We start from the raw sequence: 24,411 nt of genomic DNA on the forward strand, positions 1-24,411 counted from the left end.
CTGTGTCTGTTACCAATTCCTCCTTTTCTTTGGCTTTTTCTATGTAGAGGAGCAGGACTGCAGAGCCGGGGCAGTGTGCAGGGAATTTGCCCCAAATACTGCTTTGGGATACTTTTCTCCCTCAAAACTACCGCGAGAAAGATACCGAGTTGCACAAACATGCCACCATGCAGAAATGCACCCTTTTACCCATTAAACCCAGCCTTGCTGCAATTCCTCCTGTTGACCCGCCGTCTCCTGGGCTCTTAATTAATCTCAGTGTCCGGGCAGTGTTGTTCAGCGACGTGCTCAGCTCCAACTAGGGACCTCCCGGCCGCTTCCCAGCACGACCATCTCCTCCCAACCCCTCGCCCCCTGTACCGCACCGACCCACCGCTTCATCCTACAGAAATCCATCCCTTTTGGAAAAAATCCTGGCGCCAGTGTTGCGAGTATTTTCAATATCTGTTTCCTTTCATCACTCCTTCCCAGTAAAGGTCAGCTAATACCCACCCCAGGGGCGCAGCATCCTGGAAGACGAGGGTCATCTTGCAGCAGGTTTTGGTTTTTGCTGCCCCATGATGCTTGCCCAGCTCTGCTGAGCAGCCACGAGGGTTTCCTTTGCATCACCACTTCTCAGGTGTCTCCCTCATTAAATATCTGGGTGCTGGATAGTTTTTCACCACAGGTATCTCTTGTGCATTCTTCCAGGCTGAATCAGGCACCGTTTCCTTTCCCTGTTTCGAAAGGCTCTGTAAATCCTGCCCGGTTGGCTCTGTTGTCATGATGGATTATGTCAGCCTCCGAGTTGGCAGCCGGCACATTTTAAATACCTCGTGCTCCTGAGCCAGCCAGGGTTTGTTCATATCCCCCATCTTAAAAGTACCGCGTTAAAAAAAAAAAAAAAAAGCGCGTTCCCATTCTCTGCTTGCCTTGAAGGAGTTCAAAGTGAAAGCGGGGGGTTTTGACACTTTAAAAATTTGTTTCTAGGCATTTATGTGTAACAAAACGCTCCTTCACCCCAGGGCTGATCCCCGCACAGAGCCACCCTCACGCTGAGTGTGGCCTTGGAGATGTCCCCAAGATCTCTGTGAGCTCATCCAGTGCCGTGCCCTGTGTGACATCTCCTGTATTACTTTGGTTTTAGCAGGAATTCATGAGCAGGAGCAGAAGGATTGGGAGCTGCTTCCAGGCTTTATTCCAGCAGGCTGAAGGAGCTGGTGGGGGCCAGTGAAACCCCCCCGGGTGCCAGAGGGACGGAGGGTGCCTGGCCAGGGTTGGGGACCGGGGCTGGGGCCGCGCTCTTGCAGCAGCAGCAGGAGGTGAACGGTGATGGAGTCTGGCAGCGAGTGAGGCCAGCGAGGATGGAGGAGGGATCCTGGGGGGAGCGGCAGCTCCCAACTCCCAGCTGGACGTGCTGGGAGCTGCTGGGGACAGGCAGGCTGCCAGCACCGCGGCTGCCGCAGGCAAATGGGGAGGGGGAATTGTCTGTGCAGGGTGTTGTGGTGATGGTGGGAGGGTCTCTGGCACCCGGTGTCTGTGGGAGCCCCCCCTGTGCTGATGGCGAGTGCCAGGGGACCCTGGAGTCTGAGGGGACAGTGAGTGGGAGTTTTTCTTCCCATGCTGAGCTGATGCCCCCAGTTTTGGGGTGCTGTAAACCAGCTGTGGGGCAGGATGGTGTTTCCCGTTCCCCCTTACTAGCTGGGTTTGCTTGGGGGACTGACAGCAGTGGGAAAACCTCAAAACTCCCCTTCCCCACCTGCGGCTGCCTCTGCTCCTTGGTCCTTGCTGCTCCTGGCCCCTCTGCGGGAGATTCACGCTGCCGTGGTGGGGGGCAGATGGTGCCCTGGTGCCTTTGGGATCCCCATTTCTGGGGATGCAGTGGACTGTGTGACAGGGGGAGAGGAGGTGGGGAGGAAATTAAACAGCACTCATGGTCCTGCAGAGGTTGAGGTACTGGCAGCTGGACCCTACTCCTGGCTTGCACTGGTATGTGGATGGCTACAGAACCATTGCACAATCGAAAGCCTAAACCAAACCAAACAAAAATAGGCAGGTCAGGGAGCAGCTGGGGCAGGTTTCAGAGCCCTGCGGTGGTCCCTGCGCCTCGGGGCTGGGCTCTGCCTGGGCAGGGATGGAGACGGGGCTGGCATGGCTGTGGCTCACCTGGGCTTAGGCTGGGTTGTTGCCTGGCTCGTCTGGGTTTTCATCTCTCCGCGTCTGACCTGTCCTGGGAAAGCAGCAACATGAAAGCACTTCGCTGCTGGGAGCATCCGTGTGGCTCCGATAACATCAGCGGCGCTGGAAACCGTTGAAGGGTTGTGTGGCACGTGGGCATGTCCAGTTACAGTGTGGTTTTCACTGGTGCTGCTGGCAGCAGGCTCGCCGTTTGCCACCGATGTTCCCTGTGTCACCGCCACCAGCCTTTGCTCTGTGCCCTGTGTGTGAGGGGACGCTCCGCAGTCGGCCTCTCCTGCTGCTGGCTTGTCTTTGGAGTGGTGCAGATTTCCTCTAGCCCCTGTTGCCTTCCCTCTGGCTGTGTCCTGCCTGCCCACTGCCGGGCCGTTGCCTCTGCACCCTGTCCCTGCCTGGTGACAGGGTGGTTCTTGGTGGCTGGGGCCAGAAAACTGCTGGTAAACAGGGGAGAGAACAAGCACAGGGGGGTTGCAACAAGTTGCTTATGGAGATGGCTCTGGAAAAGATTACCCAGGGAAAGATAAGCTTGCAGTCCCTTAATGGTGTTAGTAAGCGGTAACTGGGCGTTATTATTAGCTCGGATGATAGCGTGGGTACGGGGTAGGGAGGTGTAATCTGGTTAGAGCTCAGGAACCACCCAAGGGTGGTGGGACAGCGGGGGAAAAAAAAAAAAAAAAGAGAGGAAACCTCCTATTTCTGCAGGAGATGGGAAGAGGGAACACGCTGAGAAGCTGCTGGCCTGCTGGCACCCCCTGGATCCGGCGCTGGAGGTGCCTTGCTGCAGATTTTCCGTGTGGGACTCGGTGACGTGCCTCCATCCCCGCGTGCTCCCTGCGATGCTTGGTGACACGCTCCCGCCTTCCCCCGGCAGCAGCCCAGCTCCTCTCGCCCTCGCGGCCGGGGCGGCAGGGCTCCTGCCGGCAGAAGGTCTGCAGGGGGATTATATTTAGAAGAAAAGGAAGAGAGGTGGTGATAAGGAGGCCACCGTTATCTCCCCGCGTGCCGAGCGGGGCTGCGCCCGGGTCCTGGCTCCGGCGCTTCGGACCTGGGAAATGATTTGGGAAGAAGCTGCAAGCGGGCAGGCAGGAGCGGGGAGAACAGCCTGGCATTGTCCTTCCCGTCCCTGGTGCAATTAACTGGAAAACAAGCCACGGGAAAACAAGCCAAGAGCCTGTTGGCGGGGCAGTGCCCAGCTCCACGGGGCGAGTTTGCGTCCGCGCCCCCAGCCCGACGGCTGCGCTCTGCACCGCGCTCTGCACCGCTTCTTGCTCGCTTGCAGGAGGGAGCAGCTCTGCCTTTCCTTGCCGGGAGCTTTCCAAGCGGCTTTGCCGGCCATTGGGACCACGGGCCGGGGAGGATTTTGCTGGCACCTGTGGCTGGGAGCACCCAGAGAAGCGCGAGGAGCCGTGGAAACGCGAAGCAGCCGTTGCCATCGCGGTGGGGTTTGTGACGATGCCCCTGACGATGAGCGGCCGTTGGGAGCAGCGGGTGTAGGAAGTGGTGCGGTGGGAGGAGCCGCCACTGGGGAGTCACCCACCCGCTTTGGGGCCAAGGTCAGGGAGCGGGTGGTACCGCCAGAAGACCCTTCCCCAAGAACCGGGAGGCAGCCACCGCTTTGCCCGCGACCCAGCGCTCCCCATCCCAGGCTCGGGCGATGGAGAGGCAGGAGCTCTCCGGGGAGAAGTGGCGGCTCAGCGCCTGCCTGGCGTGCCAGATGTGCTGTCTGGGTTTGTACCCGCTGCCCTCCCCTTCCCAGCGTGCAGGCAGCCCCCACCATGCTGCCCGAGGAGCGGCTCAAGCTTTATCCACCCCGAATTAATGCCGGGTTTGGGAAGGGACCCGGCACCGCGGCTCCAGGGGGGGTTGGGTACAGGAAAGATCCCTAAAACCACGTAGGGGTGACGCAGCTTCCGTGGCTTGGCCGTGTGGCCCCACCATGCCGATGCCTGGCGGGGAGGGGAGGGAGGGTACCCATGGTTGAACTGGTGGGTCGTTTTTGGCACCTGGGTGCCTGCCCTGGCCGGGGGACAGAGCGGGACACAGGGGAGGTGGCGTGCCGGCCGCGTGGTTTAGTGCCGTGCTTTCCGATGGGGGAAGCTGTGGGGTGGATGAGGAGGATGGGTGTTAGATGTTAGATGGTGCTTTCAAATCTGCATGGATTGAGACATGGGGAGGTTTTCTGAGGGTCCCTGGGGCCATGGCTGGGTGGCCAGTGCAGGGACCCCCCCAGTGACCCCAGGAAGGGGGGTGTGGGGCCATGCAGGCAGGACACGCAGCCCGGGCCGAGAGCTGCTGCCTTTCTCCCTTTTCTTGATTTTTGGCTTAAAACTACAGCAAGGTGTGCTTCTGCATAGTGGACCGTGCTGTCAGAGGAATGTCTTGGGGTAGCAGGGCTCATCTGTTCGCACTCTCTCCCAGGGATGGGGAGCCTGGGGTCGCGTGCCGTGGGTCGGTGCTGAGGCACTCGCTTTCCTCTAGGATGATGTTAAAACCAGGCGATCCCATTCGGCACAGGGCTGACTGCTGGGCTTGCCCTGAGCCCTCCATGCTGCCCAGGCTTGGGGAGATGGGGGCTGAACAGGACCCCGCTGTGCCCTGTGGGACCCTCCAGCAGTGTGCTCCCATCTCACGTCCTCTCATTTCACCTTGTTTGCCTTTGATTTTCGTGTGGTATTATATTTTGCACCAAGAACAGGGCAAAGCCTGCCGCCAGGTCCCCCATCCCTCATCACTCTTTGGCATCACCACGAATCTCCCATCCTGTCACCCCATGGGGCTGGTGGTCACCCCTGCTGCTCCCTGGGGACGTTGTCACCCTGTGCCACTGGCATTCAGAGCTCCCAGCGTCTGGCTGGGGCCGTCTCAGCTGAGCCCTGGGACAGAAATAAACATTAAATCCTGACAATCCAATGAACCAAAAATACAGCGACGGAGTAAGCTGCTAATTGCACATGCTGCTAGTGCCCAGCAGAGGCCTGTTACGGGACATCTGTGGGATTTATATAATGTGTTAAAGCCTTTTGGGAGCGGACAGGGGAGGGGGACACCCTCCTAAAGTGGGGGGGCTCAGGCAGACCCCACCTCCCTCCCTGCACTGCCTCCAGTGGGGACGAGGAGGCATGGGGCTCCCATCCAGGGGGACGCATTTTGGGGGTTCATTTACCACTGCCAGCTGCAGCTATACCCATCCTAATCATCCACGCTGCTTTTGTTCGAATAACGCTATTCTCCCCCAAAAAAAGCAGCGTATTTGGTTCTAGCTCTGTGGATGCTCCTACCTCCCTGCTTGAGTGAGACACTGGAGCCGCGTGAATGGCCCCGTCCCGCGCTAGCCCGGGAATAAGCAGCCTCTGTTCCCCTGTCCGGGCGCAGGATCCATCCCGTGGTCCTGGCACTGGCGGCGATTCCTTCGTCTCTTCCCCTCATTTTAAAGTCATTTGAGTTTCTGCATGAGAAACACTGACCAAGAGCTGCCTTTGTCTTCTCTTGACAGATGAACGGGACAGAGTCCAAAAGAAAACTTTCACTAAATGGGTCAATAAACACTTGATGAAGGTAAGAGTCATGTATTTTATTATAAACCTGGTTAAATGACTGTCTGTCTGTCTGTTCTGGCTCAGGACTGGCAGATAAATGCCTTTTAAATTTTTTTTATTTTTTTAATTATTTTTTTTTTGTCTGGGAATTTTTGCATTGGTTTTGAATCTTCATACGTATCTGTACTCAGAGTGGAGCCCGTTGTGGTGGAAATGTGCCGGTGCCTATTGAGGGCACTGTAACATCACCACACAGCCCTTTTATTACATTTCCCTCCTGAGCACCCTGTCCTGGCTTTAACCCCAGCTTTGTGCATCCTCCCACCTGGGTTGTGGGCAGCCGGGTGAGCGAGGGGATCCCAGCGTGGGGCTGCAGCCCCCTCGCATCCCTCTTGCCAGGGCAAAGGGGTTTTTCATCTTTTGAGGGATGTTTCTGCATGGAGAGGAGCCTCAAAGTATGTGAAAGGAGCTGCTTGCAGCCGTAGCTAAGCAGGATTAACATAGCACCGCAAGGTTCCTCCTGCTTGGTTAATGCCGAGTGGTTTTTAATTAATTTTACATTTGCCAAAAAACAAAGAAGAAAAAAAGCTATTTCATCATCAGGTGTCACAGCTGTATTTTCCTGCCAGCTTTGACTCTGTGTCAAGCTTTTGGCTGTTTTCTAAATCTTACAAAGGAGGGAAAAAGGATAAATTCTGAGGCTGCTGTGGGAAAACATCTGAAAGTTTCCAGCTGAGTAAAACACCAGGACGAGGTCTGGGTGTCCGGGGGAAGAGCAGGTACAGAGGCTGCGCGAGGTCAGGCTGCTCTCACAGCCACGCTGCCCCGCAGAAGCCTCCTCTGTGCCCAGAGGGAAGCGAGGTGTAGTAGTTAAGAACTGTCAGTGTTGGCTTAATGGTTGGACCAGGTGGTCTTCTTTTCCAGCCTAGATGATTCTGTGATTCTGTGAGGTGCCGTGTTTTGGGGGTGCTCTGGGGTAGTACGAGCAATTAAACCACCGCCCCGGGACTGAGCTGCCCTTTCTGCAGAGGCCTGTGTGCAGGGTGATGGGATTGCCTGCACTATGGATGGTTTTAACAGTTTGATTTCGTGTGTAAAATTGGCAGCAGCTTCTCCCAGGTCGTTTGGGAGCCGGGAGGCTGCTTTCCTTAGCAATAGCTCTGGAATAACCATTTTAAATGGATGTGGCTCGAGGATGCTCCCGTCCTCCTGCGCTCTTGCCAACATGCCGGAGGGCGAGTGAGTCTGATGGCTTTTCCTGCCCGGCCCCTGCAGGTGCGCAAGCACATCAACGACCTCTACGAGGACTTGCGAGATGGCCACAACCTCATCTCCCTTCTGGAGGTGCTGTCAGGAGTGAAGCTGGTAAGTCCCCAGGGCTGGGCAGTGACCCCAAGCCCCCTCCATCCTCCCCCCTGCTCCCCTCCGCTCCCAGCTGTCAGCTGTCATTTCTTATGCCATAGTTTTGTTTTCAAATGTCTGTCATTGTTTCTTTTATTATTATTACTATTATTATTTCTTCTTACTATTATTTTATTTATTTTCACTCAAACCCTTATTCCCCAGGCTGGTCTCTTGGATACCACCAAAACATGTGATTAAAGCCACTGGCTTATGGTTCCCTGGGCAGAGCTCTCTTTTTGTCAAGGCTTGCACGCCTTCATCTTCTCGATTTGGCTCCATATTTAAAATAACGGATAATAGTGACTTTGACTAAAACTGTTTCTGTGACAGTGTGCCCAGCAGTTTAGCTCAGATTTAACACTCCTGCCCTGTGCTCGGCTCCCGCACGAGCTGGATTTGTAGCAGTCGGTGGTGTGCAAACCTCTTCTTGCATCTTGAGCATCGTAGAGTTCCCCCCTCCTTCTCCTCCTCCTCCTTCTCAGACTGACACATTCGCTCAGCTCTGGGAAGATCCCGATTGCTGCAACAGGGTAGCACAGCAGGAATTATTTTAGTTTTTCCCTAAAATAGGATCTGGGCAAAGATCTCCTAACTCTCTCCGTTACCCTCCAGAGATGCCAAATCAATTTTTGTGGGGGCTGAAAAATTGGATCAAGCTACTTGTGATCCAGACAGCTTCCTTCGCTTCGGCTTTCAAAGCCGGGGGAAAATTTCTGTGCTTGAGCCCAGAGTGTGCTCAGATCCAGCTGCTTTCGTCCCCGCTCTCTTTTTTTTTTTCCTTTTACCTGGGTGTTGCATTTTGGTTTCCATTCTGTCTCCCTGTTGTGTCACCCTCCCATCGCCGCTGTCCCTCCCGTCCTTGTTAGCAAATAGAGCCGCCAGCTCAGAGGAGCCTTCGCCTGGTGAGAGCGCCGGCCTGGTGCCGTGCAAGCAGCGAAGAGCGTGAGGAGGAAGATGATGATGATGAAGAAGTAGGTTGAGTCTGCCCCGGCCGCAGCGTATCCCTGGCAGACACTGGAGTGCCGTCAGATAGTCCAGTGCAGCCCAGCGTCGCTGGGGCTCCGACCTTCCCCTCGCTTCGGTTTTAGCCGAGGTTTTGGATAAAACTCGCCCGGGGTGGTCGCCCTGTGGAGGGGAAGCTGTGAGAGCAGAGAGGCACCCGACGCCGTGGTCCTCGTTACCGGGCTGTGTTCCCGTTAACTGGATTATCTGGGCGTGCGCTACAGTGTCGGCCCGCAGGCAGGGCACGCCACCCACCCGGTGTGACAGCATGTGTCCCCCCCACGGGGCGGGAGGGGACAGGGACGGGTCCTGCACACTGCTCCTGGCTGGCCCCCCCCTCCCCAAGCCTGCTCGGCCCTCGGGGGGGGCCCGCTGTGGCGGCTGTTCACCTCGCACTGCATGGACAGGCTCTGGGCACAGGCACCTTCTTGGGGCGGGGAGGGGGTGGCTGGTGCCACTGTGGGGTCCCGGGAGTGTCCGACAACCCCGTGCATGTGAGTGGAGGTGGGAGTCAGCCCAGCCCAGCCCTAGCTGAGGGTTACCCCGAAGTGGCTGGACCCCAAAACCTTGTTGAGGTGTAAGAGAGGGTGTGTTTTCCAGCCCTCTTGCTCTGTCTGGGTGACATTCCCTTGTGCCTGGTGTCACCTCCCACCTGGAGCAGCGCAGGAGTTGCTGGGGCTGTAGCACCTTCCCACCGACCTCCGATCCCCTGCAGCCCTGGAGATGTTCCCTGTGCAGGGACAGCTCTTCTCCTTCAGGCTGGGGAAGGGAGGGGACTCGGAGGACTTGGGGTGTCCTAGGAGTTCAGAGCATCCTGGTGATGCCTCATGTTGAGGCTGGGAACAGGATTTGGGCATTGATCCTCCCCCTCCTGCTGATTCAAAGCAGACCCAGCATCCCATACCCTTCCCCTGGCCACAGCTCAGCTGCAGGGCACCTCAGAAAATCCCCTGGCATGAGCACAGCCCAGGGTGCCTCATTTCTCCCCTCCCCAGGGGTTCAGAGATGGTACCTGGAGCAGCAGCCCCTGCCCGCATGCGGGAGGAGCTGAGCTGGGTCTGCAGGGGCCGATGCTGAGGTTGGGGTTTCTCTGCCATCAGTGGGGACCCGCGGCTGGTCCCTGCCTGGTCCCCATGTCCTGCTGCAGAGCAGACATCCCTCTGATTCCACCCAGAGGGGTCGGACTCTGTACTCTCTGCTCAAGTAAATCTCCCTTTGCTGAGCCCTCTTCCCAGCTTGTCTGCCTGACAGTGGGGTGGGTGAGATCCTGCTCAGGCATCTCAGAGGCTGAGCCAGTCCTGCCTGCAGAGCACGGCCTGGACACAGACCCTCAGGGTCTGCGAGGAGATCGAGATCCCACCTCCGTGCCCCACCGTGGCCTTTTGGCCCTCTTTCAGCAGGATTGTGTGGAGCAATGACATTATTTGCCTCCGGAGCAAGAAGATAGAGCAGGATGTGTGGAGTGCACGGGGAGGGGGGGGTCACAGCAGCACGCTGAGTGCGAGGGGGCTGCCACAAACAGCTCCTGGGGGCATGTGGGGGGTGGCTGTGCATGCGGGGGGGCTGCTGGCCCAGCCCCGTGTGAACCTGACCTGAAACTGCGGCTTCTCTCTTGCAGCCGCGTGAGAAGGGGCGGATGCGTTTCCACCGGCTGCAGAACGTGCAGATTGCCCTGGATTTCCTGAAGCAGCGCCAGGTAAGGGCTGATTTAGGCTCATCCAGAAGCAGAGCTGGGTGATTTGCTGTTCTCTCTCCTGGCCAGGGCTCAGGAATGGTGTCGAGAAGCAGCATCAGCCTGTGCTGGGGCGTGCCTGTCCCTGCGGTGCTGGTGCTGCTGCGGCTGTCAGGGGACTTCCCCTGTAGGCGTTGCGCACCCTCAGAACCACCCAAGCGGTGCAAAAGCTAGTATCAAAATGAGGGACTGGACTCCAGTTCTGGGAAGGCGTTTGCAGATGTCACAGACACTCACTTCTGCACCCCGAAAGCCTCACTTGGGGCTCTCTAACAGATCCCAGCAGCAGAGACGGGTGGCTGTGACACATCCAGACCTTCCCACCAGCTTTGGGGGAGACGTGGCAGCTGGCTTGTACCCAGCCCCACGCAGCCGTGGCCTTGGTGCTGGCACAGCCGGGTGCCTCTTTGTGTGGCATCACCCCCCTGGATGGCAGCATGGACATATCGTCCTCCCACGCCGCCCCTGGGCACCTTCGGCTTTCAGCGGGCAGGTTCCCTCCGCTGGGATTTTGGGGGGGTGCTGGCCCCGCAGTGCCTGTGCAGCTGGCAGAGCCCAGGAATCTTCCACAGTCCAGAGCAGATCCTGCCCGGAGCAGTGGGATACATCCCGAGACTTGTTGGTGAAACCCCCGCAGCCCCGGGGCCGGGTGTCCTGTTCCGCCTGTTGGGTCGGGTCTCCCCACCATGTTGCTCCCCAGATATGCCAAGATGATGATAAATTGTACCAGTTTGTGCTGAAGCAGAGAGTTTTCTCTCTCTCTGGTAGCCTGAGGGCAATGAAGAAATTTGAGCACGTGCCCCACTCCTGGGAGGGTGAGCTGCTTCCAGCCCCCCCGCTCTCCTCCCCAGCCCCCTGATACAGACATTTTGCCAGGGGGCTCCTGGGAGCTTGTTTCTCTACTTGGATGAAACAGTTTTTTTCCTTTGAAGCGTGATGGCCTGGTGGCAGTGGCCTTGCTGGGACATCTTACCCCAGACGCTTCTGCTAGAGACAGATTGTGGGGTCCCGTTGAGTGTTGGGGAGCGGGGAGTCCCCCAGGGGGAGAGGAACCCAAAGCAGGAGCAGCTCTGGGGAACGTGGCTGCCCGCAGAGCGGGAGCAGCACCACTCCTGTTTGCATCTGCTGGAAGCATCGAGACCAGCGCTTCTGGTGCTGCATCTCCGAGCAGTTCAGGGACTGCGTGTGCATTTAAACCAGCCCCAGAGCAAAGCAGCCGGGGGGGAGCAGCTCTGGGACTGCGTGGGGCCGGATTCTGCCAGGACGGGTGCTTTTGGTGGGTGCTGGGTGAGGACCCTCGGTGAGGGCAGCGCTGGTGTCCCGGCCTTTGTTAGGGCTGATTGGTTAGCAGCTTGGTTTTGAACCCAGGAGGGAATTAATAAAGCTTGCCCATCCTTTTTTAACTGTGCTGTGGTCTGTAGCTATTAAATTATGCAGTAGTGCTGAGGGCTTCGGGGACGAGGCGCTTCTCTGGGTGAGCTGAAATAAAGCCATTAAGCACCGGGAAAGCACTTCTGAATGGAGAGTGCTAGAGATGTGAAAAATTCTTCCTTCCTGAGCTGTGGCACAGGGCGGCCTCGCTGCTTTGTTGGGAAATGCTGGGGTCTTGCATGTCCACTCCCTGCTGGGAACTGCTCGGGGTGACCCTGGGGACAGCGTGGTCAGGGACGTGTCCTCCGTGGGTGAGGCTGATGGGGAGCTTTGATCCTGTTGTTTCTCTTCCAGGTGAAACTGGTGAATATCCGCAATGATGACATTACGGATGGCAACCCCAAGCTCACCCTGGGGCTCATATGGACAATCATCCTCCACTTCCAGGTCTGTCATCAGAGTTTCTTGCTGATGGACGCGGGGCGGGAGTGCATTGTCTCCCCGGGGGTGCTGGCATCTCTCTCTGCGTGTTTCGTGGCGATGCTGGCACGCAGATTGGGCCGGAGGATCGACACACGTTGCAGTGTCATGGAGACTGGTGTCAGAGAATAGCAACACCCGTTTCTCATCATTTACATAATGAAATCATTAATGATGGGTTGTGTGCAGTGGCCTCCTGGTTGGCACCAGGGTTGTTGTTGGTAGCTATTTGCTCAGCTGAAGCCTCTGGAGGAGAAGAGCAAATTCAGAGGGACTGTGGGGGGGCAGGCTGAGCTCCCACCCACACAGGGCTGTTATCCCGAGGTGCTCCCGGCCCTTTGGGTGGTCAGCGCAGCCACGGGATCTCTCTTTGGGATGAAAAATGTCAACTGCCTGACGGTGGTTCAGGACAGGGGTGGGAGAAGCTCTCTGACCCAGCTGGGGTGCTGAGGAACGCACTTCGGACCGTCTCCAGCAATCGTGTGCTGTAGATGCTCGTGCAAAACAGGGTCTTGGGTCTTTAATAGCCTCAAATTATCCCATTGTAGCTTTGGTGTCCTCAGAGGATGATGTGGGACCCCTCATGCCACCAGTTCATTGGCATGTGGGCCTTGCTGAGTGACGCTGCTGTCAGCAGCTCGTTAGCGACGTGACATTAGCTCTGGGGCCGCGGTGGGAGCTGCTGTGTCCTGGCTCCCTCCCGTAGCCCTGCTGGCATCTTCCAGACGAGACTACCGCTGGCTTTGAGACCCCATAAGAAAGATTTTCGTTTTTGGAGAGGCATCTGGGGGGAGCATGGGGATAAATCGGATGTAAGTCCGCTGACGAGGCGCTCAGCTGGTGTTTTGGCCCTGGGGAAGCAGCCCGGGTCAAGCAGGGTCTGGATGCTGATGAGTCACCATCAGCTCCAGTGAGGCCCTGGCTGGTGGCATCCTGTCCCCACTGTCCTCGGGGTGGCCCTGCCCAGGTGCAGGAGACCAGGGAAGGGAGATCAGGAGGTCCTGGGTCACCTCTGTGCCCAGCTGGGAGGGGACACTGCCACCCTGCCTTGGGGGGCCCCCAAGGGAGCTGAGCTGGTGCCGGTGAGCCTGTGCATCCTCCTCCCGCTTGCGCTAACGGGATTTTTTCTGGGGTTGTAGCTCCATTGTGAACCTCTTAATCTCCCGTGTCCCAGTGCCGCTGCCCGGGGGCAGGCGGCTGGGAGAGCCCCGGGGAGAGGTTTGGGCTGAGCTGGTGCTGGTGCAGAGCCCTGGGCAAGGTGAAGGCGTGGGGGCTGCCCCCCCGTGTCCTGGGAGCTCTTGGGGTCACTGTGTCCCTTCATCATCTCCCGTGTTGCTCCTCATTGTGGGTTTCTCCCCTCCCATCCCTGTTTGCTGGGGTTGAGTTCACTGTCCCCATTTTTATGATCCTGCTCCCCGTTTTCTGTCTCACCCTCGCTTTCGGTGCGTGTTACCCTGCTGTGGTCCCTCTGAGCTGGCGAGCACAGTTGGGGTGCTGGATGCTCCCCAAGCCCTGCCCTTGTGGCAGGAGAGAGGGAGGGCATGGGGCTGGACTGGGACGGGGAGCATCGGCGCTGCCGTAGCCTGTGGGACCCCGCGACTGCGGCTCCCTGAGGTGATGCCGGGTCCCCGGGGCACCTTGGGCTGCCCCTCTGTGCCCTGAGCTGGGTGGGCACGTGAGCCGGTCTCTTGGGGTTCTTGGCATTAAGAATTAAGGAGCAAACCTCTCGAATTGGAGAGAAACACCCCTGCGGGAGCCGGCGCGGCGGCTCCGCGTCCCCGTTGGTGTGCATGCAGAGCTGCTCTGACTCCTCCCTGCTTTTTTTTTTTTTTCCCCATTTCTCTCCCACCCCTTCCTTTATGCTACCTTTACCAACCTTCCCCGGGTTTTGTGTTTTTTATCCCCCTGTTCCCCACCCTCTCCCATCTCCCTCCCCACTCCGCTGCCTGATTGCTGCTCCCTGTTTGTGTTGGCGAGGGCCGTGCTCCAATTACCTCATATTTGGAGAGAAGGACGCCGCAGCCAATCCCCGCTCCCTCTGCTTTTAGGTCAAGTGATTTCTGAACTGCAGTGAGATGCTTTGAATTTGTCTTCTCGCAGCGCCCAGGCTGTAAGATGGCTGTCTGGAGCGGCGGCGGTGGCGGCGGCAGGGCTGGCGGGAGGGAGCGGCGGCGAGGGGCACTCCGCGGCACGCTGTGTGGCCTGTGTTTGATCCGATGAAGCCCAGCTCGGAATTTATTCGGGAGCCGGCGACTCGCTTAGCTGCGTTACTGCCGGCACTGAGGAGGAGGAGGAGGAGGAGATGGGGAATTCTCTGGGCTGCGTTAAAGAGCCGAAGGAAAAAGCTGTGGGAAAGGCACCCCTGTCTCCCAAAAAAAGGGTCCGCTTTAAACGGCGGCGGAGGGGGAAGAGGAGAGCGATGCCGGAGGCAGCTCCACAGGAGGAGCCCCCAGCCCTGGAGGTGGCTGAGGATGAGGAGGCACCGAAGTCGCAGGCAGCCCCCCGGCAGGAGGGAGGTGAGGAGCCGGCCGGGAGCTGGCCCGGCGGAGGGGACCCCAACGCGGCGGCCCTGCAGCCCGGGCTCATCGTGCAGGTGAAGGAGCGGTTCCAGGGGGAGGTGCAGAAAGCTCGCCTGGTGCTGGAGCCGCAGCGGCGGGGCGCGGCGAGGGCTTCCCCGGAGGAAGGCACCACCGTCATCGCTCGCTTGCTGGAGAACCCGGCCGAGAAGGACTGTGAGAAGGCAGTGAGCCGGCTGGTCGAGCTACAGAGGAGCGGCGCGGGCAGCTGCCGGGCCGTGCTGCTGCCGCTGCGCGGGGGGAGCGCCGGCCGTGCCCAGGGGCTCGTGTCCCCGGCAAGCGCCGTGGTCGGCGAGGAGCCAGCGAAGAGCCGGGAGCCGGGGGCCGGCAGCGCCCTGGATGCCTGGAGGAAAGGAGGCAGCAACGATCCCGGTTCCAGCACCACATGGACTTGCTCCTCCGCCGCAGAGCCGGGCACCATTTCGGAGCTGTCTACGCCGTCCCCCATGGTGGAGCAGCTGGAAAACCCCAGCGTGGGGAGAAGCTCAGGGTTGCCATCGTATCGGGCCGGGGAGGGAGACGGGCAGGGACTGCCGGCCTCCCGCAGCCCCTCCACCTTCAGCGGGCGCAGCGGCGGCGCGGCCCGGAGCTCCTCGGGGTACGGCAGCGACCCGGCACGGCGGCCGGCCAAGGGCGCCGGAGCTGCTGGGACCACGGCGTCTCCCTCTGAAGGTGGCCGCAGGCTCGCTGCTGAGGGCTGGGCTTGGAGGGGGAGCTCGGGGACAGCCGGAGGAATGGTCAGTGTCTGCGTGTAACCTCACCCCCTTTTTGGAGCGGGGTGGGGGGGACCTGGTTCAGTGACCCTCTGGGGCCTCTGGTGGCCTCTGGGGACGGTCCTGTCAGCGAGGCTGAGTGCGGGACGAAGGACTCTGGTTCATAAAGCTCCCAAAGCCTTTTCCCTTCCGAGCATCTCCACCAGGAAAACATCTCCTGGGGACTGACGTGTCCTGTCCTCTGCTCCTGGCACAGGCGGCCAGAGAGCAGCTCTCGCCGGAACCGGTGGGGGCAGCTGGTCGTCACCCGGGCTTTCGGTGCCGTTGCATTTGCCATCAGCAGTGTGTTTGCTGTTGCTGGTGGCACATGTGTCCTTGGGTGCAAGTTTGGGGTGTCACCTTCCTTCTGCCCACACTCAGCTCCCAGGCGGGCGGCAGCGGGTGAACGTGGAGGTGTCGGGGCTCTGCCTGCTCCGAGGAGGCTCCGAGAGGAAGAGCAGGGGATGATGCTGTGTTTTGGAGCCGGTTGTTGCTGTTTGGAGGCCGCTCCTTGGGGGTGACTGGGTGGGCTGAAGGTGCCCCTGGGTTTGGCCAAGCTCTGCACGCCCCAGGACATGCGTGTGGTCGGAGGGGCAGGAAGGGGGTTGTGGCCCCTAATACCTTTGCTGGGTTGGGACCAGTGTCACAGCCACCACCTGGCCTTCAGCATCCTGCCACCAGTTGCTTGATGTGCGAGGCTGATGTTGATGGGGTTTGGAAGGGGCTGGACCCAAGTCCTGCGAGTTTCCGCTCTCTCTTCTCTCCTGTGCCTCCCTAAATCTTTGTCCTGACACAGACATGTGAAGAAAGAAGGGTGGAGCTGGTGCCGCATCCTGCACCTCCGTAAGTGCATCTCTAGGAGGGTCTCCTGCAAGGATGCCCTTGGGGAAAGGCCCAGCGGTTGGAGAACCCCAGTGCTGTGTGAATGATTTAAAAATAAAGGATTTCTCTGAGCTGGGGTGCTGTGAGGAGCTCCCTGATGGGCAGTGGTGCCGGACAGCCCCGGTGGGGCGCAGCCGATGGGTGGGTTCACAGAAGGTGGCATTCAGCTCTAATTAAAAGCTGCTGGGTGATCAATAAGGGGGTGCTGAGCAGGTGGATGTTTGTGGGTCCTTCCCTGCTCCCTGCAGGCGTGGAGGGTCCCATCCTGCTGCTCACCCAGCACATCGCTCTATCCATCCTGACTCAGGTGCCGGGTCCTGGAATCCCAAAGGAAACCCGGCCCCGGGGCTGGAGGAGTTAAAGGCAGCGCCGGCGGTGTGGCAGCGGCTGACAAAGAGCAGTTTTGTGTGTGATGAGCGTATCAGGCTGGGGAGAGAGAGGTGAGCTGCAGAATACCAATTACACCGTGGCTCGCCGAGCCTCGGCAGCATCCTCCCCGCCGGCGGGAGCGGCGGCTCAGCCCGCAGGTCCCTGCATCCAAAGAGATCTCCGGCAGCTGAGACCTGTGTGATGCCAGCACCCAACGGGGTGTATTGGGGGGGGGGGGATAAAGGAACTGGGTGTTTTCAGGACGGAGGGGGCTTGGAGGGGCGATGGGCAGGGCTGGGTCCTGGCACACCTTCTCCCTGCAGTGCCGGGGAGGAGGAATCCAGCGAGCAAACAGCCTGCGTTGCCTTTCCACAGGCGCCCCGGAAAATCTGAGCAGCTCACATCCTCCCCTTTGTCTGCCCCTTAATTAAGGGGGGGTAATTGTACTAATTGGGGAGCTGAGGGCGGGGGGGATGGGCGAGGAAGAAGCTGTGCCAATCAGAAATATGCTGGCATGTGGAGACACGTGCATTTTGTCACGTGCGAGTCTGGGATTCGCAGTCAGTCCTGTGTGTCTGTCTAAGAGGGGTCTGTGACTGTCGGTCTCTTTTGTTGGGGAAGTGGGTCACAGCACCCCTGCCCCCAGCACCCCCTGGCACCTGCCTTTCCAGGCACGGGGAGGCAGAATTGGGGATGCGAGAGCCTTCTCTCCATCCTCTCCTTTCCCCCAGGATGGAGGCAGTGGCCCCGCTCTAAGCGGCTCCGCTGGCTGGAGGTTGGGGAGAGGCCTCTGCCCCACATGTCCTCTCAAACAGCAATTCCAAGGGCTCTTTCCTGCTTCTTACGTTGGTATTTTTTTTACGATGTGATGCTCCAGATGGAGCATCCCCTGCCGCGCGGCAGCCCCGGAGAGGGATGGCATCTCTTGGGTGCTCCCTTGCTGCCGAGCCGTGGGTGCTGCAGGGCGGTTCCTGCCTGAGCCCTGGGTGTCTGAGGGTGCCGGGGCTCCTCGCAGCAGGTGCTGGGCAGGAGTGGGCAGCAGAGCGGGTTTGTACAGGACAGGAGGGTGCATGGGCATTGCTGGGGGGGGCAGTGCTGGTGTAACGTGCTGGTGTGTGCCGTGGGCTGCTCGGAGCACGTGTGGCAGGAGCGGCTCTGGTGAGCTCGGCTGTGGCTGGAAGGTAGGGTGCAGCTCCTGTCCAGCTGGGCTGAGCTTGGCTGGGCTGGGCTGGGCTGCACGTGTGCCCAAGCAAAACCTCGTGCCCCTGTGAAGTGGGCTCGGCAAACGGCCGTGCCTCCCCCTCTGCCTGGATCTCCAGCCTGCCCAAACTGTGCCACACCTCAGCACTCTCCTGCAGGTCCGTTCCCGTGTCTGTTGGCTGGGGGGGGGTCCCCTTTGCCCCACAGTGACCCCGAGTTTCCTCCTGCCCTTCCTGGCAGCTGCCAGATCTTGGACAAATTCACAGAAACTGGACATGCCTGGTGGAGCCTTTTCTGTGCTGCTTCCTTACAGATCTCCGACATCTACATCAGCGGGGAGTCGGGGGATATGTCAGCCAAGGAGAAGCTGCTTCTGTGGACACAGAAGGTGACAGCGGGTTACATTGGGGTGAAGTGCACCAACTTCTCCTCGTGCTGGAGCGATGGGAAGATGTTCAACGCGCTCATCCACAGATACAGGTAGGCAGGGTGGAGCAGCGGGGAGCATCTGGGTGGGAGGAAGGGCTGGGGATGTCTCGGGGGTCCCTGCCCACCGCCGTGGTTGGTGATGGTCTGGAGTGCTTGGAGGTGTGGGTGAGGCTTTGCAGGGAGCAGGGTCTCTTTTACCTGGAAATCATCTCTTCTCCCAGATAGCTGGGGGGTGAATGCTTGGAAAGAGCAACAAATATAAGAAAAAAACATTTTTGAATGAGGCTGGGGAGAGAGGCAAAAAAGAAAAGCTTTTAAACTGAGAGTGCTGCAGTGTTTTACGTGTTTGTGCTGCCCTTTCTGCTCTCTGAATAGTAGCACTTTCATCCACGGATCTCAGAGCTCTCCGGAGCAGCAATGAAACCTCTCACTGTTCCTTGAGAGACAGCACAGCTCCACATGCCTCCCGCCCGCTCAGCGCAGGCAGCGAGTCAGAGCTGGGGCCAACAGGGCCGGCTTCTGCCCTGGCTACTTGGTCAAGGGCACTTGGCACAGCCTTGAGAGCCTGCAAAGGCCCCGTGAGAAAGCATCTGGAAAATAACCCTCCCTTCCTGCGCTGCCTGGGGCTCGCTCGTGGCTGGGAGGAGCGGGCAGGGTTCAGCAGGGAAGGACACACCAGGCTCCTGCAGGCAGGAGCAGGCAGGAGATGCTCTGCCCCGGCTGCCTTGCTCTGTTTGCCAGTGTTGTGACTCTGGTGCATGTCTTGCAGGCCAGATCTGGTGGACATGGAGAGGGTGCAGATCCAGAGTAACCGGGAGAACTTGGAGCAAGCCTTTGAGATCGCCGAGCGGCTGGGAGTCACGCGGCTGCTGGATGCCGAAGGTGGGCGGCCGGGGGACGCGGCTGGTGCAGGGAGATGCTGACCTCTCTGCCTGCTCCCGTTCCTCACTGCCTTTCTGCTTCCCCCTTGTCAGACGTGGACGTCCCCTCTCCGGATGAGAAATCCGTGATAACTTATGTGTCTTCAATCTACGATGCCTTTCCCAAAGTCCCTGAGGGAGGAGAAGGGATCAGCGCTATCGTAAGCATCACTGCGGGTTGGGAGGCTGGGACGGCGGTTTGGGGGGCAGCTGGTTGTTGTGGGAAGGGTTTGGAGGTTCCTTGTCCATCGTAGCAGACGGTTGGTGGGTGAAAGAGGCTCAGAGGGAGGAAGGAGCTTCTCCATTAGCGTGTTTGCCCTGTGAACTGCCGGTGTGCCGCAGCGTTCTGCAGGTTCTGCCGTGGGTTTTGAGCTCAGGAAAGCCTAGCTGGCTTCCAGGGAAGCAGCTTGCAAGGGGGATCCTCCTCCTCCTCCTCCTCCTCCTCCTCCTCCTCCTCCTCCTTCCTGTACCTGGGGTGGCATCACAGCAGGGAGGGACAGGCAAAGGATCCACTCTGTAGCTGTGACCTCGGTTCCCTGTGGGCTCTTCTCGGCCAAGCCAGGCTTTGCCTCTCCCCCACGGAGACCTGCCCTTCAGCAGTGCCCTGCAAGCGTTCTCTCGCCCCACAGGAGGTGGATTCAAGGTGGCTGGAGTACCAGAGCCGCGTGGAGTCCCTCATCTCCTGGATCAAGCAGCACACGATACTCATGTCAGATAAATCCTTCCCCCAGAACCCTGTAGAGCTAAAGGTAGGTCCTGGACAAGGTCCATCCGCAGTGTCCCGTGCGCTCGGTGCTGAGAGCTGGGTGGGGGCATCCCCAGGGTGGTTTCTGATGAGCTTTTCTCATCCCAGGCACTTTATAACCAGTACATACACTTCAAAGAAACTGAAATCCCAGCAAAAGAGCAGGAAAAAGGAAGGATAGAGGAGCTCTACAAACTGTTAGAGGCAAGTATCATCATGGCTACCTGGAGGCTTGTAGGTGGGAGCGTTGTGCTTTTAGCAAGACTGAAGTGTGCTCAGTTCAGGTTTATTTTGGAATGGAGAAGTGGAAATAACCCTCAGGGTGAATGATGGAGAAGCGACAGGCTGCAGGAGCGGAGGCAGAGCTGCTGCCTTGTAGCCCCACTTTCCTTGCTTTAATCTCTCTCCAGCCAGCTGGGGGAGGAGGGAGGGAATGCCATTCTGTTGATGTTTTTCCCAGGTCTGGATTGAATTTGGACGCATCAAGTTGCCCCAGGGCTACCACCCCAACGACGTGGAGGAGGAGTGGGGCAAGCTCATCATAGAGATGCTGGAGCGCGAGAAGCTCCTGCGGCCGGCGGTGGAGAGGTCGGTGCTCTGCCCGCAGCAGGCGGAGTCCCTGGTGGGGACATCCCCCGCTCCCCTGCCTGAAGGGACACCCCAAAACCTGCCTCTCATTCTCTGTCATCACAGGCTGGAATTGCTGCTACAAATCGCTAACAAAATCCAGAATGGTGCTCTGAGCTGTGAAGAAAAACTCACTCTTGCAAAGAACACGCTGCAGGCTGTGAGTGGGGGGGTGTGATTTTTTTTTTTTTTTTTCCCCTTGTAATTTTTTAAGTTATGTTTTTGTTTTCCTGCCTCTTCTTTTATGCCCATTTCTTCCCCTCTCTTCTGCATGGGGTGGTGGGCTCTCCTGGACAGGTTTTCCTTCTCTCCTGACATTGAGCCTATCCCAGAGGGGCCATAGGGGTGGTGGTGGGTACCCGGTGATCCGTGGCACGAGGACCGTGGGGACAGCAGGGCACGGGAGCGTGCAGCAGGCTGCCCCTGGGGAGGCAGCGAGTGAGGTTGGATTTCTGAAGAGATGCTGGTTTGGCGGAGAGCTGCAGTTCTGGGAAAGCTTGTTGTATAATGAGTCTTAAAAACCCCAAAATCTGTTTTATTTGTCTGAAAGACTGGTAGAAAGGACTCAGTTGCAGACTGTAGCTATCTGGGTAGGGAGTAGATTTATGAAGAGAGGTATTTTGTTCTGGGAGAAAGAGATGTAAGGGTTGGGAGCTAAAAATGGTTAAACCCAAGCGAAAAATGAGACGCGCATTCAAGTGTCTGTCCACGGGACTAACCGCAGGCATCACTAAAAGCTTTCAGTTCATCTGCGGGAGCTTTTCAAAGGGGGATGTTCTGGGTGTGGGGTGAGTGACGAACTCATGTGCTTCTGTTCAAGTCAAGGCTTGTGGATCAAAAGGTTTTTTTGGTCTTAAAGTTGGTGCTGGGCTGGTGTCGTGCTCTCTGTGCCCATGTGCCTGGGCTGAGGGGACCCAGCCCTCAGTCTCCTCTCTCTCGGCGCAGGACGCTGCTCACCTGGAGTCAGGCCAGCCCGTGCAGTACGAATCCGACGTGGTCGTGTATCTGCAGGAGTGTGAGGGGCTCATCCGCCAGCTCCAGGTGGATGTGCAGATCCTCCGGGATGAGAATTACTACCAGCTGGAGGAGCTGGTATTCAGGTGAGAGGGCCATGTCCGAGATGGTCTGTGGATGGAGAAATGCGATCAGGGGCTGATGCACGGGGCTCCTCTGCTCCGCTGTGGGGAAGGAGGGAGTGGGTGTGTGTCTTCTCACCCATTCCTTCACTTGTTCCTCTAGGATCATGCGGCTGCAAGATGAGCTGGTGACGCTGAGGCTAGAATGCACTAACCTGTACAGAAAAGGCCACTTCTCTACCCTGGAGCTGGTGCCCACTTCCACGCTGAGCACGACGCACTTGAAGGGCGAGTCCCTGACCAAGGGGCTGCACACCTCCTCCGCCTCCTGGTTCCGGAAGCCCATGACCAGGACAGAGCTGGTGGCCATCTCCTCTTCTGAAGATGAAGGCAGCCTCCGGTTTGTGTACGAGCTGCTGGCCTGGGTGGAGGAAATGCAGGTGAGCGCTGGCTCTCTGGCTCTGCCTCTGCTCACACTGATGCGGGAAGGCAGGAAGCTGGTCGGGGCTTTTTCCTGCCTTTATCTGTGAATAATTGCTTTGGTGGTTCAGTGTTTCCAGAGAGCACAGATGCTTTTATCTTGAGTTGGGTTTTCTCTCGTGATCTCGCTGCTCAGTGGGTGTCAGAAGTTCCTTTCAAAGCTGGAAGCAAATCTGTCCTGTTGCGGTCAGTCCTTTGGTTTTATGTGGGCGTGAAGCCTGTGTGGGTTGTCCCAGAAATCATTCAGTGTTGGAGCACTGGCTTAGGGCCTTCTACCAGGACTGGCATGGTGTTTGTTCCCTCTTGAGTGACCTAGGAGGTTTCCTTGCCCTCGTGTCCTTTTGAGATACGCTCCTGCAGATGAGGAGTGCTGACTTGGACCTCTTGGCCTGTTTCAGATGAGACTAGAGCGGGCAGAGTGGGGCACTGACCTGCCGAGTGTGGAAACTCAGCTGGAGACCCAGCGGCACGTCCATACCAGCGTGGAGGACCTGGGCTCCAGCGTAAAGGAGGCCAGGATGTACGAGGTACAGTGGCCACGGGCTGGGTGACACAGTGTGCGGCACAATGTGTGCGGGAAGGGATCAGCTCTTGGGGGTAAGGGTGCCTGGGGCAGAGGTATTTTTTAATCACAGAGCTTCTGAATTGCTGGGCCGGTGCAAGAGGCTGCTGCCCTGAGGCATCCTCTCCACCTCCTCTTGCTCACACAGAGCTGGGGCAAAAGATTTGGAGATGGGGGTTTCCAGTGATGCCACCCTGTGGCAGGTAACAGGAGCATTTTTTCATCCTTCAGGGTAAAATGTCTCAGAATTTCCGTGCTAGCTACACGGAGACGCTCGGCAAGCTGGAGACACAGTACTGCAAGCTGATGGTGAGTGGGCTTCTGGCACTGCCCGGGGGGCCACCCTGCTCCTGAGCATCCTGCTCCTGAGCATCCCTGCTCTGCTGCTGGGGAGGTGGGAAGAAAGTGGTCACCTTTAGAGCAGGGAAGAGGAATCACGCTGCGTTTTGTCTTCAGGAAACCTCGAGCTTCCGCCTGAGACACCTCCAGAGCTTGCACGGGTTTGTGTCTCGGGCCACTGTGGAGCTGATTTGGCTAAATGAGAAGGAGGAGGAGGAACTGGCCTATGACTGGAGTGACAACAACCCTAACATTGCAGCCAAGAAAAACTACTTCTCGGTGAGTGACCCCGGGGCAGGGCTGGTGGAGTGGATGCTCTCTTGGTTGTGCTGCTGCTGCTGCTTTTGATCCACTGTGGGACCCTCAGCTACCAACAGACCTGAAGTCCCCAGAGGTTGGCTGCTCCCTCCCTCCTTGTAGTGAGTGCCACTGATGAAAGAGCTCTCCCTAGAGCAGAAAGTGCAAAAACTTGTTTGTTCAATAGAGTTTCAATCGAAAAGGCATCAAAAGATGTCTTTATAATGCTATTTGCAATGAAAGGCATCTTTAACTAGTGGGGGGGAAAAAAAAAAAGTCTGAGATAAAGAGGAAAATTTATTCCCCTTTAAAGCAGTATAAATAAATTGCTCTTTCCTTAATTGCGCTGTCTGGAATTGAAAGGTGCCCAGGCAGGTTTTCAGTATCTCTGTTCTATCTGCCCCGTGTGTTTGGTGCCCTGGAGGTATCCTGATGGCACTCAGCTCTGGTGCTCCCCTAAGCTGTGCTGGTCTCCCTGAGACCCACTGGTTTTTACCGCGGCACTTCCATGCTGGACGCGTTGGACACGCGCTCCAGGGAGGCTCCTCCCCACAGCTGAGGTTTGGACTTTGCTTGTGTCCTTCGTGCAGGAGCTGACAACGGAGCTGGAGGAGAAGCAGGATGTCTTCCGTTCCCTCCAAGACACGGCCGAGCTGCTCTCCCTGGAAAATCACCCGGCCAAGCAGACCGTAGAGGTGAGTGGGTACATGGAGGAGCTGGGACGAGCCCCGAGGATCAGCTGGCAGCAAATCTTCTCACCTGGGATTGGGAAACTTGCACTTCCATCCCATAGTGACAGCCAGGACTGATAAAATGTTTTATGGTGTTTTATCAGTGCAGTGATAGAGCTGTTTTATTCTGGGGAGTGCAATGAGAACCTTGAGGTCATTCCCAAATAATCCCCATCTCAAATTAAGACACAGATACATTTGTACAGAGCACGAGGCTCTCCTACAGCGAGGTGAAGCAGGGAATGGCCTCGGCTCCCTTGGGGCTTGCAGGAAAACAGTGGTGGTGGTGAAGCAAAGGGCTGTGGGGACGTGTTTCTCCCTGGTGTTTCTCTCTGGGGTGGGAGAAAGCAAACGTGGTATTGCTGGTCCAGGTCTGCCATCTCCTGCTCTTTGTGCCTGTGTCCAAACCCTCCTGGTTGCAGCCAGATCTTACCCATTTATAAATGTCCCTCCAGCCAGAGCTGTGTCCTTCCGGGGACCCTCCTTGGCTGGGAAATCCTCGTTATTCATCGCCGTTTGGTGCGTGTGTTTCCCAGGCCTACAGCGCTGCCGTGCAGAGTCAGTGGCAGTGGATTAAGCAGCTCTGCCTGTGCGTGGAACAGCACGTGAAGGAGAACGCTGCCTATTTCCAGGTACTTGGGAGGGGCAGCCCAGATTTCTCTGGTCACCATCCACTGCATGAGCTTCCGACACTGCTGCTGCCTTTGGGGGAGAGGGAAGGAGGGA

General features: G+C 58.0%; 2 protein-coding genes across 5 annotated transcripts in view; one reads left to right on the forward strand and one right to left on the reverse strand.

Moving 5' to 3' along the window:
- The window catches only part of MACF1 (microtubule actin crosslinking factor 1), a 145,421-nt gene that overhangs the window by 29,644 nt on the left and 91,366 nt on the right, over nucleotides 1-24,411 (forward strand). For 2 of the 3 annotated variants that reach the window (XM_074926111.1, XM_074926112.1), the window contains exons 2-19: nucleotides 5,669-5,730; nucleotides 6,987-7,076; nucleotides 9,736-9,813; nucleotides 11,575-11,667; nucleotides 17,793-17,959; nucleotides 18,678-18,790; nucleotides 18,883-18,989; nucleotides 19,458-19,577; nucleotides 19,682-19,777; nucleotides 20,034-20,161; nucleotides 20,267-20,360; nucleotides 21,146-21,300; nucleotides 21,440-21,716; nucleotides 22,155-22,283; nucleotides 22,550-22,627; nucleotides 22,775-22,936; nucleotides 23,545-23,649; nucleotides 24,222-24,317. In XM_074926111.1, the coding sequence (XP_074782212.1) occupies nucleotides 5,669-5,730; nucleotides 6,987-7,076; nucleotides 9,736-9,813; nucleotides 11,575-11,667; nucleotides 17,793-17,959; nucleotides 18,678-18,790; nucleotides 18,883-18,989; nucleotides 19,458-19,577; nucleotides 19,682-19,777; nucleotides 20,034-20,161; nucleotides 20,267-20,360; nucleotides 21,146-21,300; nucleotides 21,440-21,716; nucleotides 22,155-22,283; nucleotides 22,550-22,627; nucleotides 22,775-22,936; nucleotides 23,545-23,649; nucleotides 24,222-24,317 (2,150 nt within the window). Of the gene's footprint in view, nucleotides 1-5,668; nucleotides 5,731-6,986; nucleotides 7,077-7,981; nucleotides 8,087-9,735; nucleotides 9,814-11,574; nucleotides 11,668-17,792; nucleotides 17,960-18,677; nucleotides 18,791-18,882; nucleotides 18,990-19,457; nucleotides 19,578-19,681; nucleotides 19,778-20,033; nucleotides 20,162-20,266; nucleotides 20,361-21,145; nucleotides 21,301-21,439; nucleotides 21,717-22,154; nucleotides 22,284-22,549; nucleotides 22,628-22,774; nucleotides 22,937-23,544; nucleotides 23,650-24,221; nucleotides 24,318-24,411 lie in introns of all 3 variants that reach the window. The other variant, XM_074926110.1, reaches the window with a different exon arrangement.
- Nucleotides 384-3,829, reverse strand: LOC141969902 (uncharacterized). Of its 2 annotated transcripts, XR_012635113.1 has the most exons (3): nucleotides 2,863-3,829; nucleotides 2,146-2,609; nucleotides 384-2,007 (listed from the first exon to the last, which is right to left on the reverse strand). XR_012635113.1 is itself a non-coding variant. In XM_074926113.1 (2 exons), the coding sequence occupies exons 1-2, from the start codon at nucleotides 3,606-3,608 to the stop codon at nucleotides 2,390-2,392; spliced, it is 966 nt and encodes a 321-aa protein (XP_074782214.1). In that variant the 5' UTR covers nucleotides 3,609-3,829; the 3' UTR covers nucleotides 2,017-2,389. The 2 variants fall into 2 exon arrangements, 1 of the variants encoding a protein (XP_074782214.1); XM_074926113.1 differs by lacking the exon at nucleotides 384-2,007 and having other exon boundaries at nucleotides 2,017-2,609.

Source organism: Athene noctua, chromosome 24 (genome assembly GCF_965140245.1).
Source record: "Athene noctua chromosome 24, bAthNoc1.hap1.1, whole genome shotgun sequence".
Taxonomy (NCBI): domain Eukaryota; kingdom Metazoa; phylum Chordata; class Aves; order Strigiformes; family Strigidae; genus Athene; species Athene noctua.